We start from the raw sequence: 19,544 nt of genomic DNA, 5'->3' as shown, positions 1-19,544 counted from the left end.
CCTTCAACAATAGAGGGGGTTTGGCGGCTACCCGCTGGTTGAATTGGAAATCTGGCCAAGGCAAATTTGAGATTAAAAAGGGCTTTGATGTCATATATCCAATGCTTTCATTCAGCCCTGAGTGGGACTTTGAAGAGTGGAGTTTTAGTAAGGGGAACCTTTGGGAGAAGTCTGAACTCAAAGAAATGTAAAGCTAAAGTATTTTGGTTATAGGTAGCTGGTATCAGAACCCGTCCTAGAAACACAACCGTCTCTCCTTTTCTTTTTTTAACAGAATGCCCACTTAACGGGTTGTGGTGGACCATTGAAGTATAAACACTCTCAGGGGAATTCCATCGCTGATTGTGGGGAAATGAGGCAGTCAGAAGATATTATGATTGGAGGGGAGGAGGCATGGATAGGATGATGAATGATCAGAGCTAATTTACAGAAGCTTCAGTGGCGTGATAGATCCTGAAATCTGATTGGCAGGAAGTGAGTCGAGATGAGTAAGCCAAACTGATTGGACGTAGATGTAACTTCCATGACTTGTTTTCAAATCAATTACTAAAATATGTCTGTGACTTGTCAGATAGATACAAAGCGGCAGTTTGCAAAAAGTCATACAGTGATTCTGTTCGCTCCCTATCGATAACTTCAGGGTCTTTGAATCATAATTCACAACAAACTGTGAGATTTCTGCCATGTTTGTTCACAGCTTTTTTTCAGAAAAATTTAATTCATTGTCTGTCTGTTTTATTCCACAAAAATGGAGGCGCACCCCTGTTTTCCTTTTCATCTGTTGTGATAATATTGTTTTCGGATTGGCTCTGCCAAAACAATGACAGCATTTCAATCTTGTTTGGTCATACCAGCTATGGTTCTGGCCCAGGTCTCTCTTCCCATTCCAAACAATGGGCTGTTTTCCCAGCTGCTTGACATGTACCAATTCTGACTAGGAGAGCAGTCCAAGGTACAGTTATGATGTAGTTACATGAAGTAATCCATGCCATCCACCTTCTCAATAATAGGTTTAACATCCAGAAACATCATGGCCCAAAATCAATTGTTCTAACTTTTGCAAACAGAAGCATCACGCTACTGCTTAATACTTTCTTGTAGTAGACAATGAACCTGAAAGTTGACAAACAAATCCTTAGTACAAAAGAACAATATAGTGTAGCTGGTCACGTACACTGTATATGTGTTTTCTTTTTAAAACCTCTAGTCCAGGTGGTGTTCCAGGAAACAGTTTATTTTTATTAGATATCATGAAGTAAATATACTAAATATACCCCTTAATTATAATGAATGCATTTTCTTCAAGACGCTCCCATAGTGCTGATCTCACTGGCTTATATGCACAGTTTATCCAAACAAATTCTTGCTGTAGAGGCTAGGGAGTGTATTTCCTCTTTTGTTCAAAACGCTGGGGAAATTTATTGCATGAACCCATTTTGGAAACACTGTAATGCTGTTTAGGACCTATTGTGTCCCCCAATGACTTCACAGCATCACATGAAAGACTTGCCCCCAGAGTGAGTATGTTTGCGAGGTACTGTAAGTCTCTTGAGCATAGCCTTTGAAAAACAAACAACGTAACACACTAAAACACAATAAAAGCATACTGAAAGACTCCTGGAATGTAACTTCCCAGAGGAACATGCACAATGGACCCTCGAAAACCTCTGCTGTTATACATGTCGGGGTGTACACATTTACAGCAGCTACCTAATCTGTGATAAGACTATCGACCCTTGAGGGAGATATGAGAGCTCACAGCCCATCAGTGGCCCTTCCAGCAGTACTGCTATGATCATCAGGCTTTATCAAGTCAGGCTATGGTCAGTCATGGGTTATCAACTGCAGTGTAATCGAAACTGGTGTGTTTCACACAGGGCAAGTGATAAGACAAATTAGGGTTGATGAACTCTGATGACCTACTGTACTGTAACATGATTACAGCTTGTTATCTCATGACACTGTATTACTCAGTATGTTAGTGTAGAAACACTTAAACATATGTAAATTGTAAAATGTCTCTTATTGAGCTAGATCTTAGCATGCAAGCAAACTGTAAACTGCACTTCCCACAATGTTCATCATAACCTAAGCCGAGGAGTCACTCCTCGAGATATCAATCACCCTAAAATCCAAAAAGCATTGACACCTCTGAAAATAATACACAGTCCTAAACATTGATGTAGTACTCTTTTGTCAAGCAGAGGTGCGATTTAAATTGAGTACAAAGAATGCTGATGGAGGGGCATTTTTTGCTGTTGTGCCTGACTAGAAACCCAAATCCCCCAGGATTTTTCAATTAACGACCCTGAGACCAAACGCTCCTTCACCCAGTTCCGGCAGCTTGGAATTTCAATAATGTACCGTAATATGTGCCCAGGAGTATGAATATACTCACGGTATGTGAAAAATACAAACAGAAATAGGTCAATGGCTGTGTAAAACTGGATATGAGAATGTGACATTTCTTTTTCCAAAATTAAATCTTTGACCATGAATTGTTTACTCTACTCAACATCATGAATATGAATGTTTTAGTTATACAGGTAGTGAAATTGAACATGTATATTGGCTATTTATAGCTCTTAACCTAACAACAAGCCAAAGTCAATGTATATGATAAAAGTATTGGGTTGTATTTAAAGTATTGGGTTGTTATGTTGCAAGACACCTAATGCCTAATGCCTATGCTGTATAAGCTTGGAGGAAGCCAATCTTGGCTGCATTTACACCGCAGGTCGTAGTAATGCCTAGTTCCGATTTAGTGCCTATATCCGATTTTTATTAACGCCTGCTTACACCTACTTTTTCAAATGACCCATATCTGATACCTGTGCTTACTTTGGTAACACTTGAAATGACCCATCATCAAAATGCAAAGACCATAAGCGACCTGCCTGCTTCGACCACAGTGGACATGACACATATCTGATTCGTATCTGATTGAGGCTGGCATGAGAATGAGGCCTGAATCGAATCGAGAATATCAGATTCAATGTGCTTTTTTACTGCTTACACCTACATGTTACATCAGATACATACAGATCTGTGCCACGTGAGCAAAACAAATCTGAATTGTGTCACTTTGACCTGCAGTGTAAATGCAGCAACCCATGAGTGACTCATTATTCAAGTCATATTTTCTCAATTAACAGCATTAGGGAAAAGCAATCTGTTTTTTAATGACAGAACATACCAGGAATGTTTTGGTCAAAACCAAAAATGTGGAAATTGATGGAGATGAGTCAGAACATTTTGTAACAGATTTCAAAGTAAAGTTAATGGACAAATTGGAATTTTGCCATGCGAGAATAAATATGTATCTCCGTAGGCCATAATATCAGGCCAATAACTTTTTCTTAATGCAATAGCTGCCTGATCCTGTGAATTAGCAGCAGACCATGGGAATGAGACCAGGTTGACTTTAATTACACACTGAAGTCACCTTGTTCATTCAACAATGTAACCCAACTGCTGCCATTGTGATACAATCTGTCCGCCAGTCCCTCCAATCACCTGCATTCAAGCAGGTGTCATCATCCCCCAAACCAAGCAGGTATTCTATCCTGTCATTGAACAGCTCTGGTGAGTCAACCCATTTCCAGTACGGCTGACTAAACACCACAACATAATTACAACAGTCTGCTCCTTGTCTTAAGCCGCCTTTCTGCCATAAAACAGACCCCATTTCCCACAACATTCGTTTCACATTCCAGACGTGCGGTGGCTAATATTGTGATCAAGAGTTGTTTTGTCCATGGGCATTCTACCTCTCAATGATCTCAGTAAATGGGAGTTTCATGCTCAATGGCTTAGGGACATTATGTCCTGTCTTAAATTAGAGAAGATACGTTATTAGGTCAATAACTCACTTAAATAAGACATTTGATAAGGTGTGGGGGCCCTACTTGTGTGTGTGTGTGTGTGTGTGTGTGTGTGTGTGTGTGTGTGTGTGTGTGTGTGTGTGTGTGTGTGTGTGTGTGTGTGTGTGTGTGCGTGTGTGTGTGTGTGTGTGTGTGTGTATTTCTCCATTTGGATTTACCGATCCACCCCTGAGGTATGCTGACCTATGTACGTACGTGCAGACTCAACATTCCTCTACAGCTCGCCTCTCTCCCTCAAGGGGAAGATCCAGGAACCCAAAACAAATGATTTATATGTCAGACAGATATTGTACTGTACGTATACATATTTCACCTGAAATTGTCACATCAACTTTTGTTTGGTCACGGAATATTACTCCTGTATCCCTTATTGGGTTTGCACATTTATCTTGCAGAGCAGGTGTGCCTCTCCCAATGCTTAAAGCTTCCAAAGATCCTAGGGTTCTGGGACAATGGCATGTGTAAGCCCCTGGGCTAAAATGACCATTCAGTTGGCCCCATGGATCCTGAGTGGAGAGGTTGTAAACAAGCTATGGCAAGTTGACTATTTTTATGACCACAGGAGCTTAGGAGAGTGTTAGTCCCTGTTAGCTCTTTGTGTGGCTAGGGTCAGCTGTGTGTGTGTTCTAGTAGCCACTAGCCACCATGCCCACACTACATCAAGTCTACTTGTCATTTAGTGACTGTCATAATGTGCAATTCTTCACAAATTTCACACTGAACTTGGTAATGTGCACAGTCAACAGACACGTTTATAAATCAATAGTTCTATGGTGAATATACAGTACTATTTCTTTCTCCCATTGCTTTTCCCCAGTTAAAGCCTGAAACATTTAGATGTTCTCTTTATATACAGTATCTGGAGTTTCATTCCAGTCACTGACACCAGTTTCTGTAAAGTGACTTTTCAGAACATTTCAGAAGTCCAAATGACCCAAACAATCAACAACATAATGTTCATGGCCCCCAAAGTACCACTGCTGCTCATGTCACAAAATCCAGACGTCCTATTTGATGAGATGTGGAAAACAGCTGCACGCCATCCCTCTCTCACCCCTTCACCCAATCTCTCACCCCTTCACCCAACATCTCACCCCTTCCCCCATCTTTCAACCCTTTCTCCAATCTCTCACCCCTTCCTCAATCTCTCACCCCTTCACCCCATCTCTCACCCCTTCCTTCACCCCTTCACCCAATCTCTCACCCCTTCACCCAATATCTCACCCCTTCCCCCATCTTTCAACCCTTCCCCAATCTCTCACCCCTTCCTTCACCCCTTCACCCCATATCTCTCCCTTTCACCTCATATCTCACCCCATCTCTCACCCCTTCACCTCATATCTCACCCCATCTTTCACCCCTTCACCCCATATGAAACGTCATAATCTCTCATCACATTGGTTGGGGTTAGGTTCCTTATCGTCTCTCATCACATTGGTTGGGGTTAGGTTCCTTATCGTCTCTCATCACATTGGTTGGGGTTAGGGAGGGTTAGGGTTTTCCACCTCTTCTCTGGCTTTGACGTCATTGGAGGGTTCCCAGACTCCCTTCTTTATCAATGTGAGCTAACAGGGCCCCGCTCCCCACTATCAGACACCATTAGGATAAGACAAGAATGTGCAGGAGCTGTGTAACTCAACTCAAATCTCCTTGGGGCTAATTTCCTCAGACAATTCAGGTCTGAAGTCTGGAGTTTGAATCTCCCCACATCTGTGAATCTTCTCTGCTCTCACTTGTGCTTTAAACTGACCCTATATTATATACCTTAAATTGATCACAACACCAGTGTTTCAAACACTATGTATTTGTTGAATATCCATCCAAAACAATATTTATTTAGTTGTTATCCTTTATATTTCCAAGTAAGTCCCATTGTGATATTATACTATTTTTCAGGCCAGCCCGGGATAGAAGACCCCCAGAATGAGTGACTACAGTATCACACACATTTTACAAAGGTGAGGGCATCAAAACAGGCTGCCTAACATTTAATTGGATTAAATTCTGTAGTGACTCTCTACATTACATAAAGCTAGCCTGATACAAATGCATGTTAGCTAAATTACACCTAATTTACAATCCATAAATACAAACGCATATTTGCTAAATTGCACTTACATTGCACATACAAACATTAAATACACATACACTGATTATTGCGCAATATCATATAGCTAGCAGAGATTTTCGTTGGGGGGGGGGGGTGGTTGCTTGCGCTAAATCGATGGTGATGGGCAGTGCTAAATGGATAGACATAGTGTATGGACCTACAGCTCTACAGGTCCAGAGAGATCCGGGGCTATTATATAATAATCATATAAAATATTTGACTCTATTTGACTGAATATGCAGGGGGTAAACCTAACTGCAAGTACTAAATAAATGTAATTTACATTGGTCTCCCCTACATGTGATTTGGGCCTGGAGATTTTCCTGATGAGATCACATGGACAATCACCTGCCCCCTGTATATAATATAACACATATGTTATATATGTACACTCTACTCTTCACACTCCACTCAGGTGTCTAAATTCCTCAGAATCTGAATGACACTTGACAGCTTGCCACTGTGTGCCGTTTAGTTCCGCTTGTTAATTATATTGGACTGGTGATCAGAAGTTCATGAGTTCAAATCCCACCTAGGAACACCACCACTAGTGTGCTCTTTAGTAAGGCACTTAGCCCTAAATTACTCCAGGGAGACTGTCTCTGTAATCTCTCATTGTAAATCGCTTTGTATAAAAGCATCTCCTAAATGGTTCAAATGTAAATGAGTTAGAGGGAATAATATTGGTGGACCAGGAGGGCTCAATCAATGGTTGGATGATTCAATGTATTTTTTTGTTATTATTATTACTCATATTCCAACACAGTTTGGGTTGTTTCAAGGAAAATCCAATAAACATAAAGTTTGAGCCAATGAAGTTCTCATTGTTCTCGCTTCCTGAGTACAATCCTAGTGTCATTGTATACATTGTATGGGACAATCCTCCTCTCACCGAGAACTAAACAGCTAACAAATGAGGACAATGGGGGGGGGGGGGGGGGGGGGGGACACAAGAATACACCAATAAATGCAGTTCCTCGCTATACTGTACAGTACACAATGTGAGTGCTATCTTTACAACCGCCTTTTCTCCTAACCCCAAGAATCATGGCAAACAACGTTATTCCTAAACGACATTATTCCTGTCACTGAAGGTTTAGCCTCTTTTCACAACTGCAACAATGTAACAACAATGCTGGGAATTCTCTTGCTCTCCCCTCTCTCTCTCTCTCTCTCTCGCTCTCTCTCTCTCTCTCTCCCTCTCTCTCTCTCCCTCTCTCTCTCTCTCTCTCTCTCTCTCTCTCTCTCTTCTCTCTCTCTCTCTCTCCCTCTCTCTCTCTCTCTCTCTCTCTCTCTCTCTCTCTCTGAAGACAAAACAAATTCAGGATCTGAGGAGGACGATTCTTCCCGACAGGTGTGGAGGTCATACTGTACATAAGCTGAGATTGTTATCTGATAGAGGCGGATACTTGGAATGTAGAGAAACCTGTAGCCAGTTTTCCCGTTAGAAAGGCGTGTGACTAAATGAGGACTGTATCACAAGGGCTCCACTGATTCTGTAGCTACTGTATATTTATGAGTAATAACACACTCTCTGTAGAATCAGCTTTTGTTTCATGACAGAGAAATCCTGAGATGAACATTTCATGTCATGTGTGGCAGTAAAACACGTTTTAATTGGACGTGTATATTTCTCAAAAGAAAAGATGTCGCATTGTCATATAACATAAAGCTTTTGTCACATGACGATTGCTTTATGTCATCTAATATCATATTCCCGTGTTACAGCAGATACAAGGAACAGGGTTTTCACAGTTTCACAGCCTGAAAAGCTCTCAGCTCAAAATGAGACCACAGCACACTCACACAGCCCCTGTCCTCATTAACTATGGGTTTTCCTTTTTTTGAATCAGATTTCTCAGTTTTAAAGAATCAACTCACTGCCTGGAACATATGTTGTGTATAACTTCAAGCCTTATTTTCTCCTCTCCTCCCATGTTCCCACAATGAATTGTATTGACAGTGAGTGGAGAGCAAAAGTAGTTGTGCTGTCTGGGCTTCACATTCGATTCTAAAGTATGAGTAGGGTAGTGGAGATAAAAATGGGCATAAAAAGCACAATAGTGTGTACAAGTTCACCAGAATGCAGGAAATTAAGTGTTAAATCCTCTTTTTTTCTGGGGGAGGACCCCCAGACCCCCCGCTTGGTTGATGGTTGGCTCGTCAACCTGAACAGTTCTAAGAATTACTTTTAATACCACTTACAGTACACTGACACTAATGTTGAGAGGCACATTCCAGTTGTTACACTTGAGTATTCTTGCTTGAATGTGTATACATTGGTCAAAATAAGGTCAAAATAAATGAAACAGCAATTGTCCCTGTTTCTGTATTTCATCATGATAAAATGTATACATTTTTCCTAAAAAGTTGGAAATGTCCCCAGATTGCATCTGAGAAATCTGGTCACCTTACATTAGAAGCATGCTATAAGGAGAAAAAGGCGTACTGAGACATACAGTAGTTCAAGCTACTGAAATCAGCTGCCTGTTCTCATAGAGAAATAAAGAAATCACTCTATTGGGGCACATCAGTTAAGTTATGAGCTGAACACCTGCAGATTCACAAGGCTTTGTTGACAGCCTTCTCCTTGTAAAGTTGAACTCTACCACATGATCTGTCTCCCTTTTAAAATAAAACTGTGATTTCAGAGAAGGACAAACACCACTTTACTCTACCCTCTCAGTCAAAAATACTTTGGATGTCAGTAAATATCTGGTTTTGGATATGAGGTTGCAGGTTGTATATTTGATCAGATGATTTTGTTTCCTGAAAGCCAGACACCGAAAAAAGCACAGCCGAGTAAACTATAAACAACACCATCTATCTTCAGGCTGGAATTACACATCTCTCTCTCAAACCACAGACACACATCCACCAAACACCCACACCATGTTTTTTTTAACGGCAAATATAGGACGGCATAGACATCTGGCAAGATGAGATGACAGGTTAAACATGATGATTACTCTACCTTTTCTCCAGGGGTTGAGGATGGAGAATGACTTCTGCCAGCTAAACACCATGCTGGCCTTTTTCCTCTTGACACTCATGAGTGGTACTGTCATTCCACAGCAAATTCAGCAAAAGTGAGTAAAATCCACCATCTCCTCTGCAAAACAACCAACCATGGTCAGACGCTCCTCATATTTGTTATTTCCTGCTTCTTCCCAGCTCCTGTGAGGGTCCCAATGTAGTCTCGGAGTTCAGTTATGGGGAAGGCATCTGCTGCCACAGGTCATAGTTCCACAGACTGTCCCCTGTTTAGGTCATAGTGCCTGCCTGCCTGCCTGCCTGCCTGACTGACTGCCTGCCTGCCTGCCTGTCTGCCTGCCGGTCTGCCTGAGGGTTGCGTGTGTGTGTGGATGTGTGTGTGAGTGTGCTTCACTCCTATGTTTGAGGAGAGCGAGGGGGCCGGGCTCCACTGACAACACACACTACCACAAGACTGCTGGGAGGAGTGGCAGCCAGCCAGAGGGGGGAGGGAGGGGGGAGAACAGGGAGGTAAGGAGGTAGGGGGGGGAACAGGGAGGGAAGGAGGGAGGGGGGGGGGCAGGGAGGTAAGGGGGGGGGGGGAACAGGGAGGTAAGGAGGGAGGGGGGGGGAACAGGGAGGTAAGGAGGGAGGGGGGGGCAGGGAGGTAAGGGGGGGGGGAACAGGGAGGTAAGGAGGGAGGGGGGGGGAACAGGGAGGTAAGGAGGGAGGGGGGGCGACAGGGAGGTAAGGGGGGAGGGGGGGGAACAGGGAGGTAAGGAGGGAGGGGGGGGGAACAGGGAGGTAAGGAGGGAGGGGGGGGGAACAGGGAGGTAAGGAGGGAGGGGGGGGGGCAGGGAGGTAAGGAGGGAGGGGGGGAACAGGGAGGTAAGGAGGGGGGGGGACAGGGAGGTAAGGAGGGAGGGGGGGGGGCAGGGAGGTAAGGAGGGAGGGGGGGAACAGGGAGGTAAGGAGGGGGGGGACAGGGAGGTAAGGAGGGAGGGGGGGGAACAGGGATGTAAGGAGGGGGGGACAGGGAGGTAAGGAGGGAGGGGGGGGAACAGGGTGGTAAGGAGGGAGGGGGGCAGGGAGGTAAGGAGGGAGGGGGGGAACAGGGAGGTAAGGAGGGAGGGGGGGAACAGGGAGGTAAGGAGGGAGGGGGGGGCAGGGGGGGAGGGGGTCAGGGAGGTAAGGGGGGGGGAACAGGGAGGTAAGGAGGGGGGGGGACAGGGAGGTAAGGAGGGAGGGAGAGAAGGAAAAGGTTTTGGAGAAGCCAAAATCTCCAGAATACAAAAAAAGAGCGAAGGAGACAGAGAGAAAAGGTTGATAGCCACATAAGGTGCCATTCTAATGTGGAACTTCTCATGTGCTTTTATATCTAGCTTGTCATATAGCACAAATCTGAAGAGGAAAATCTGCATCATCGTGCCAAACAGTTCAGGCAAAACATATCTGTTTCATCTGCTTCTCAGTAGAGACAGGGTGGAGAATGTGCTTTTGCTGTCTTTCATTATCAGCTCTCACACAGGCCAGGAAATACCAAGGAAATATGGATCGGATGATTCAGTCTACCTCCATACCAGAGTTCTTAATCTGCCTCGACACTAACCTTTTCATTGTTGCCCTTCTAGACTGGATATCTGACATTTTATCCCATGTTTAAAGCATAGGTATTCAGATCTGCTGAGATATTGCCTCGACAAAACAATGGATTCATAAATGGTTGGTGCTATTAAAGTTGTTAATCTATGAGAGCTAAAGCAAATCATCTGTTGTTCAGCTCCAGATATTATTAGAGGATCACATTATTAGAAAATTCACGTACAATTGGATATTGCCCAGTCACGCCCTAAAAGAAGTCCCTCTCCTGTTTTTAATAACAAGAAAAACAAAACAAGGTAATGGAATTCAGACACACCCACACATTTGCTCCAGTCAGCCGGGGTGCAATGCAATTCTTCTCTCTCTCTCTCTCTCTCTCTCTCTCTCTCTCTCTCTCTCTCTCTCTCTCTCTCTCTCTCTCTCTCTCTCTCTCTCTCTCTCTCTCTCTGGGAGGGAAACTATTAAGTAGATTCTAAGAATACCAAATTCCTTTTCAGTGACATTTTTTCCAGACATCTGCTCCAGTGTCAGGCTTTCAGGGTGTTTTGGTAAGTCACAGGTGGAGAGGTTAGGCGAGAGTCAACACAGGGGTGAACCCCCCAGGGGGCTGATGGACGTGAGTGAGGGAGCACTGATAAAGCACATCCATTTACAATACTTGATTTGTATTAGATCAAGCCAGATAGAAAAAACACATTGAATTAACTTGTAAAAAGCCTAATCCAGTGAAGATGCAAATCAGCCTATATGTTAAAGTTAAATTCAGGTACACTTTCCCAAAACATTATTCTTATGGAAATGCAGGCCTAACCATCTTTCCCCTTTCTATTTACAGTGATATTATTAACATGTGGAAAAACTAAATCCCTACTCGCTGTTGGGGACACAGTCACAAGTGAGATAATGGGATGTGCATGAGAGTGTTTGTGCCAACATAAATACGATTCTTTTCATGGGGTCCACAAGGAGAAACTATTTGTGCATACTGAGGCAGAGTTGGCAAAACATGTGTTTGCTTGGAATCTTTTCGACTGGACTTTTGCAAACAATCTTGTTGGTCTTGGACCTGAATGAGAACTATCCCCGCAGATTTTGATATCGATTTGTTTTATTTGTTATATAATCTAAAATTATATATACAGTATATATATATAATATTGAATTTGAAGAAAAGTCCCATGCTGCTCTGCTAAGACCAATCTTGTGAGTTTCACATATTCTTGCAATATGTATTTTTTTTCCCCCTGAAAAATGTCACTAAATAATGTTTATGATGCATTGGCAGTCTGTGACAGTGTGCACCTGCCAAAGCCCTATCCTTCTGCCTGAATGTGCATTTCTCAATGCTAGGAGCTGACATAAGCAACAGGGGCCTTCGTGTGCAAATATGTTTCTAACATGTATTATGATTCTTCCTAGTAAACACCCTGTTTCCCATTACAGCCTTGTTTGAGTTTTGTTTAGGGAATATACATGGGTTTAGGGAATGTGAGTGTCTCTGCTGGCTGGCTCATTTCCGTGTTCGTGTTTCTGCAAACATTTCCAAACTAACGGCTGCGCTTTCAAGCACTTTTATTTACATTTTTACATTTTTGGCATTTAGCAGACGCCTTATTCCAAAGCAACTTACAATCAATACTATACTATACTATACCTTTGCTAGTTTCAAAGTCATGTAACTATGACATTTGTTGTATAAAAAGGTGAACTCTATATATGCAGTCTAGGCCAATACAACGTCTACCTACCTGTATGACTACAGCCATGAGCTTTACCATATCAAATTACCCTACCAGGAAAAACTCTTAACGAAAGCCCATACTTTTTTGAAGTCAGATCACATGGTCAGGATTACACTCCTGGCCCTAGGGGTCTTACATGCGGTGAGTGGAGTGAGATCTTAAAACTCATGTGTTCCCATGTGTTATCATGTTGAATTTCAGTGCTTCTGTTTTTTATTAACATTGTCATTCTGTTTCTCAACTATTGGGATAACATTCATATGATGCTTGTTATGTAAGGGAATGCCAAATCCACATTAGGAATTTATGACTCATTTGCATTAGTGGGGGTTAATGATTGGCAGGTTTCAGCAATGACACATCCAACGGCTGTTTTGTCATGCCATTTTGATTCTATGGAACACATGGATCGGTTTACACAAAGCATATACAGTACATTGTAGAACATCAACATACTAAAAACACATAACTAACTACACATAATTAGAGGATCACACAGTCCTTGCTTTTAAACACGTCCTAAAACGTATGTTTGTTTATAAGCCATGTATCACTAACCCGCGATACAGTGAATCCAATTCACAAATTATTAAGTATTTAGTGTTCCTGAGATGGAAGAGTGCAGCCCCGCCCACTCATGCTTAATGGCTTAGGGACATTATGTCCTGTCTTAAATTAGAGAAGATACGTTACTCAATAACTCACTTAAATAAGACATTTGATAAGGTGTGGGGGCCCTACTTAGACTACTTTCAGGAGTTAGATCCAGACATGCTGTCCTATTGAGATGCGTTTTGAGTGCATCCAGGAAACTTCCCCTTTTTTAATAATTGCATTTATTTACTTTTCTTTTCTTTTCCTTTCAATATGACACTATAATCAATGTGGACACCCTGTGACATTTTCTTCTTTTCATCTGATGAAGAAGATCTGTACATAAGTATACTTTGTTTGGAGCAAGGATTGACCGGGGGAGGGGAGGGTGGGAGCAATGTTTGTTGTTAACTATGACAAAGAAAATATTTAGAAAATAAAGCATTTGATATAAAAAAAAAAGTATTTAGTGTTCCTAAAACTGTTGTTTGTTGAGAGAGAGAGAATTGTCGACATGCAGACCTTTTCACCAGAACATGTCACATTTTACCAGGTGTTTAAAAACATTGTTGCCTACAGTATATGCAACACCGGGCTTTTAATGGTTAAGCTAGGACTACGCCTATTTGCACAGAAATTGGTTTCAGTAAATCACAACCTATCAGATTGTTATGAGAGGAATATAAGGGCGAAGGTTTTGTTATATTGATTGAGCCTATCATGTTCCTGAGAACCTGACTTACGAGAGCATACCAGAGACAGTCTTGTTTAGAAATGGCTTTAATGCTGCGTATCTTGGCGCATTGATGAAATTATTACAGTTCAGAAGATTCTGGGATAAATAAAACCATATGATTCTCCAAATGTTCCCTTCTCCTTTTGAATTAATACTTTCTGAGCTGATAAAATAATAAAGGCACATCTGGGCTGGATCAAGGGATGATTTACGCAATTAAACGTATCTCCACCTTTTTCCATTCTGGGCCTCTGAGTTTGGTGCAGGATTCAGAAGCACACAGGAAAGGATAGGAAACGCGTATGCCTTTCGTCCTAGAAGGCCAAATCATTGTTTCACTCTGTTCCTCTTGTATCATTTCCTTTTTCATTCAGATCTTTCCTAAATGAGATCAGAGGAATGTTGGGGGTAGAGATGTACAGTTTGGTGTTTGCCACTCTGGTGCCACTCTGGTGCCCCTGGCCACTCTGGTGCCCCTGGCCACTCTGGTGCCCCTGGCCACTCTGGTGCCCCTGGCCACTCTGGTGCCCCTGGCCACTCTGGTGCCACTCTGGTGCCCCTGGCCACTCTGGTGCCCCTGGCCACTCTGGTGCCCCTGGCCACTCTGGTGCCCCTGGCCACTCTGGTGCTTGCACTTTGCATCTCAAGCTTAGAACAGTCCTCCTACCTCATCTAACACTTTTGTCCTGATGTCCTCTGATAGAGATCAAAGATTACCATGACAACAAAGCTGTCTGGGGACAAACATAGAAAGTTTGTATTGAAAGCTGCATAGGATACTAGTTAATAAAGCTATGTTAATAAAGCTCCATAGGATATTAGTTAATAAAGCTATGTTAGAGATTTTTTAGCATGGTCAAATATTTTCATTGTGCTGGGATGTGCTGGGATGGTCAGACAACGTCTTGCTTCTATCTGGGTCATGGCACCAATTGTTGGAGTCCAGAAAAAGGAGAGGAGACGCTCACGAATTTTGGTCAGTCAAATTTGGAACAGAATCGATTCCGACTCCGAGTAAAAAACGTTCTCGAACGCAGCCGGAAGGCATAAGTAACTTTTTCAGAACAGAACAGTTTTGTCGACATTGTCCTTGGGGCAGACCATCTGTTGTTTTGGGTGATTAATTTACCACGGGGTAGTGGTATGCTTAAACGAAACAAGACCATGTTTTGGATGCCATTTGGGGACTGACTGACCCTGGGAAATGTTTATAGGAGACCCAAGGCACGATCAAAGGGGTTACAATTAATCCCTAACCGCAGCACCCTAGAATTAGGATTTGTCCCTGATCCACACACATAAACCCTATACAACAGTATTCACTAAGCTTCATAGGATTTTAATATAATGGAAACATTGATATTAGCAGTACATGCATACAATACGGGTCCTTGCTTGAAGAACAAGCTGATAAACCGAAATATAGTCCTCATTTATATTTGGAGTTCTATATTTGGACTAATCCTCAGTGGTGACTCACCACTGTGGGCACAGCTTTTCTACGTTCAAATCACCTGCGCTCCACAATGACAAATGATAGGCTGACAAGTTTAGCTGTGCTCAGCATTGAAAGTGAAAGGCACTAGATTTATAGAAAAAAAAATCTGGGAAATGATGGCCTAATTGGTTTAAATCTGTGTTGCTTTATTGAGTATGTGTGGAACTGAGTGGTATAGGCTCTATGTCCTCTAGTCCTAGAAACACCCTTGCAGTTAGGATAATCTCTTTCACACCTGCATCTGGTTTAAGTGACAAGCTTATGGTCATCCCGCTCAAAATGTTGGTTGCTATTAACTCAATAGGTCCTACACGAATGAATGTATTCTTCAAAGAAATAGTATCTAGTTTGCTTATCTATCATTGTTTGGTGAATTTCCAGTTCAAGTGTGGTATTTATTTGAACTGCTGAAGACAAATAAAACTCCACTGATATACAGTAAGAGTGTTTTGATTTGGAATTTTAGTCCACAGGTTCTAGAACCCATGAAGATACTGTTCTGTTCTTATTTCTCTGGGACCTGACAAGGCATTTTGAACTAATCTTGAACTTAATGAGATACATTTATATTGCAGTACATGATCAAGATATAACTCCAAGGACACCCTGAATGACAAGATGAGACACTGTATTCTCACAACTTGGCATCATCATTGTCACATTTGCCACGGTTTCCCCACTACTTTGAGCCAGTTTGACTCTCAGACAGTATGTACATCCATACTTACTTTGGTTGAGTCAATGGAATACCCTTAAGATTCATGATGAGAGGGGACAGCCTTGATGTGGTCGCAACAAAGACCCAGACAAGTCATTTCATGTTGTTCTCTTGGTTGTGGGCAGGGTGACAATAACAATGTAGAAAGAGGGAGGAACAATGACACTGGTGGAAGTAAATAACACAGAGGACACTGGAGGACTCACTGTAACACTGAGAACACTGGAGGACTCACTGTAACACTGAGAACACTGGTGGACTCACTGTAACACTGAGAACACTGGTGGACTCTCTGTAAAACTGAAAACACTGGAGGACTCACTGTAACACTGAGGACTCTGGTAGACTCACTGTAACACTGAGAACACTGGAGGACTCACTGTGACACTGAGAACACTGGTGACTCACTGTAACACTGAGAACACTGGAGGACTCACTGTAACACTGAGAACACTGGTGACTCACTGTAACACTGAGAACACTGGAGGACTCACTGTAACACTGAGAACACTGGAGGACTCACTGTAAAACTGAGAACACTGGTAGACTCACTGTAACACTGAGAACACTGGAGGACTCACTGTAACACTGAGAACACTGGTAGACTCACTGTAACACTGAGAACACTGGAGGACTCACTGTGACACTGAGAACACTGGAGGACTCACTGTAACACTGAGGACTCTGGTAGACTCACTGTAACACTGAGGACTCTTGGCATGCTCTCTACCAGACCTTCACATAGCTGAGCTTTTTTTCCAGAGCTGTATATTAAAATTATTATATTTACCAATAAACTTAAAAAGTTGAATGTGATGTAAGTCCAAACCTCGAGTCATTCTCGGGTTCGATATTGTTCTTCATTGTTTCACTGTTATCATCTTTACATGTGGGGGTGACTCAGAGATATGGATATACGGTGAAGTGGGTGGTTATGTATTTCTGATAGCTTACAAATGGTCTAATGGTTCAATGCAGTACTGAACTGCAATAGATCTTTCAAAGCCTGTGTAAAATCACAAAATATATCCTTATTGACCTTTCTTTCCCTCAGATATCCAACAAGAGCTTGTTTGTTGTTCAATGTTCAGTGGGCTACCTTGATTGAGCAATATTAGTGTTCATAAAAACATAGTTGCACCAAATACTGACAAAAAACAACAACTTTTTAGACAAGTGCTTTTGTGAACATTCTCACCACAGATTTTCACAACACGGCTGGCTGAGTGTAAGATCAACACCCAGGAATGTAAGGAGCAGGAAAGCAGCAGCCAATGTACGACAGATTCATAATTCTTTTACACTGTCTGTGTAAAAATCAAACAATTACTGTGAGGTTAAAGTAGAGATTCTCTGTTTATAGGCTATGGTAATTGTGTACATATTATGTACATCATACCTGTCAACATTGGGATTTGAAAATAAGGGATATTTTCCCGAAGATAAGGGATATCCCCCGCACGCCCCCGGGCCGTCCTCCCCCCCCCCCCACCGTCCACAAACCATACCCCTTACATTTAGACTAGGGTAGACACAGTCAATCCTAACATCACCACTAGACAACCATAGGAGACCCCTTACATTTAGACAAGGGTACACACAGTCAGTCCTAACATCACCACTAGACAACCATAGGATACCTCTTACATTTAGACAAGGGTACACACAGTCAATCCTAACATCACCACTAGACAACCATAGGATACCTCTTACATTTAGACAAGGGTACACACAGTCAATCCTAACATCACCACTAGACAACCATAGGATACCTCTTACATTTAGACAAGGGTACACATAGTCAATCCTAACATCACCACTAGACAACCATAGGATACCTCTTACATTTAGACAAGGGTACACACAGTCAATCCTAACATCACCACTAGACAACCATAGGATACCCCTTACATTTAGACAAGGGTACACATAGTCAATCCTAACATCACCACTAGACAACCATAGGATACCTCTTACATTTAGACAAGGGTACACACAGTCAATCCTAACATCATCACTAGACAACCATAGGATACCTCTTACATTTAGACAAGGGGACACATAGTCAATCCTAACATCACCACTAGACAACCATAGGATACCTCTTACATTTAGACAAGGGGACACAGTCAATCCTAACATCACCACTACACAACCATAGGAGACCCCTTACATTTAGACAAGGGTACACACAGTCAATCCTAACATCACCACTAGACAACCATAGGAGACCCCTTACATTTAGACAAGGGTACACATAGTCAATCCTAACATCACCACTAGACAACCATAGGATACCTCTTACATTTAGACAAGGGTACACACAGTCAGTCCTAACATCACCACTAGACAACCATAGCATACCCCTTACATTTAGACAAGGGGACACACAGTCAATCAACCACCTGCTTCAGTGCAACAATAATTGGGTTAACTAGTTTCTACTACAGGTGGTCAGAATCAGATACCCAAAAATGTGTATGAGTCTCAGTTCGAACATAGGACGCAAAATTAGAGCTTGCTGCCTTAGAACAGGTTTTAATTCCACAGCAGGCATATGCTCTTCATATTCGACTCTAGCCCATTAAAATCCATCAAAACGTATTTGTGAAAAAAGATTATATACATTATCATAACATCATGTAAATCAATAAATCAGATGTATTTGAATTGTCCATACGAATAATAGCGGTCTTCTCCCATCTTGTGGTGAAAAGAAACATGACATAGACACCTACAGTAGAAAACGATAACGATAACATTTCCTTTACAACAAACACACACGACAGAAGTAGGTTATACACAAACATAACAGTAGGAGTCCAACAACGCATTACACAAATACCTTAAAATGTATTAATCGTTTTTTCAGCTTTCTTATTTGCTGAATGTCAAATAACATTTATCTAGAACTAATGTTCGATCTCATTTTCTTCTTATGGATAACAACAACTAAAAAGATTCGTTTATTCGTTTAATTCGAAAATTGACATTCTGAATTACATTTTGCTAAGAGGTAAAATAGTTAGCTACAGTCCTTAATGTAGCTAAGGAAACAAAGCACTGAACCAAAGTCGTCAACCATATTGCTTTACAGCACGACATTACATGCAAAAATTACATCATGTTCAGTGTCCTGAGTCACTTTTATATCTATCTAGGTATGATTCTAGTTGAATAACTTAGACAGAGATAGGAGGAGCTTCTATAACCTCTGATTCGCGGGAAATTACAGGAAACTACATGGATTTTAGATATATGATCCTCATAGGGGTGTATGGTTAATGTATTGGTTGAATATTTTATTTGAATGCACTATTACAAAAATATAGTTTTATCCTGTACATAATACTGTTAAAGATATCTATCTATCCGCAACCGAACAACACCCGCTCCAAAAATAAAGCTATATATATATATACTGCAAAAAGATCGACACCCCTAATCCATTTGTTTGGTTTCTTCCACTTCATTGGCGGGAATTCTTGAAGCCCCACCTCTACAGGTCAGTGCGTGCAGGCAGTCGACTGAGGCAATGTGCTGTTAGTAAGCGAGTTGATGCCATTGTATGCAGAAAATATATAACTATATAACTATAACTAACGACATCTACTGCTTCAATAAGAGCATTATTCGACAGGTATTTGCAGCGTAATACCTAGCGACCGAGTGTTTCAGTTGTCAAAC

At 41.9% G+C, this 19,544-nt stretch overlaps 1 protein-coding gene across 1 annotated transcript in view; it reads right to left on the bottom strand.

Annotated features, from left to right (window-relative positions):
- LOC308157762 (uncharacterized protein) overlaps positions 1–9,047 on the bottom strand; it is a gene marked incomplete at both ends in the record, with an annotated part of 38,912 nt that extends 29,865 nt beyond the window's left edge. Inside the window, one exon of the mRNA XM_080531369.1 lies at positions 8,969–9,047. Within this exon, the coding sequence (XP_080387495.1) occupies positions 8,969–9,047 (79 nt within the window). The remainder of the gene's footprint in view (positions 1–8,968) is intronic.
- Between the last annotated feature and the right edge of the window lie 10,497 nt (positions 9,048–19,544).

The sequence above is a fragment of the Nansenia antarctica genome (assembly GCF_963989245.1).
Source record: "Nansenia antarctica genome assembly, chromosome: 1".
Taxonomy (NCBI): Eukaryota; Metazoa; Chordata; class Actinopteri; order Argentiniformes; family Microstomatidae; genus Nansenia; species Nansenia antarctica.
Note: the sequence above shows the minus strand (reverse complement) of the source record. Positions and strands in the feature narration are given on the sequence as shown.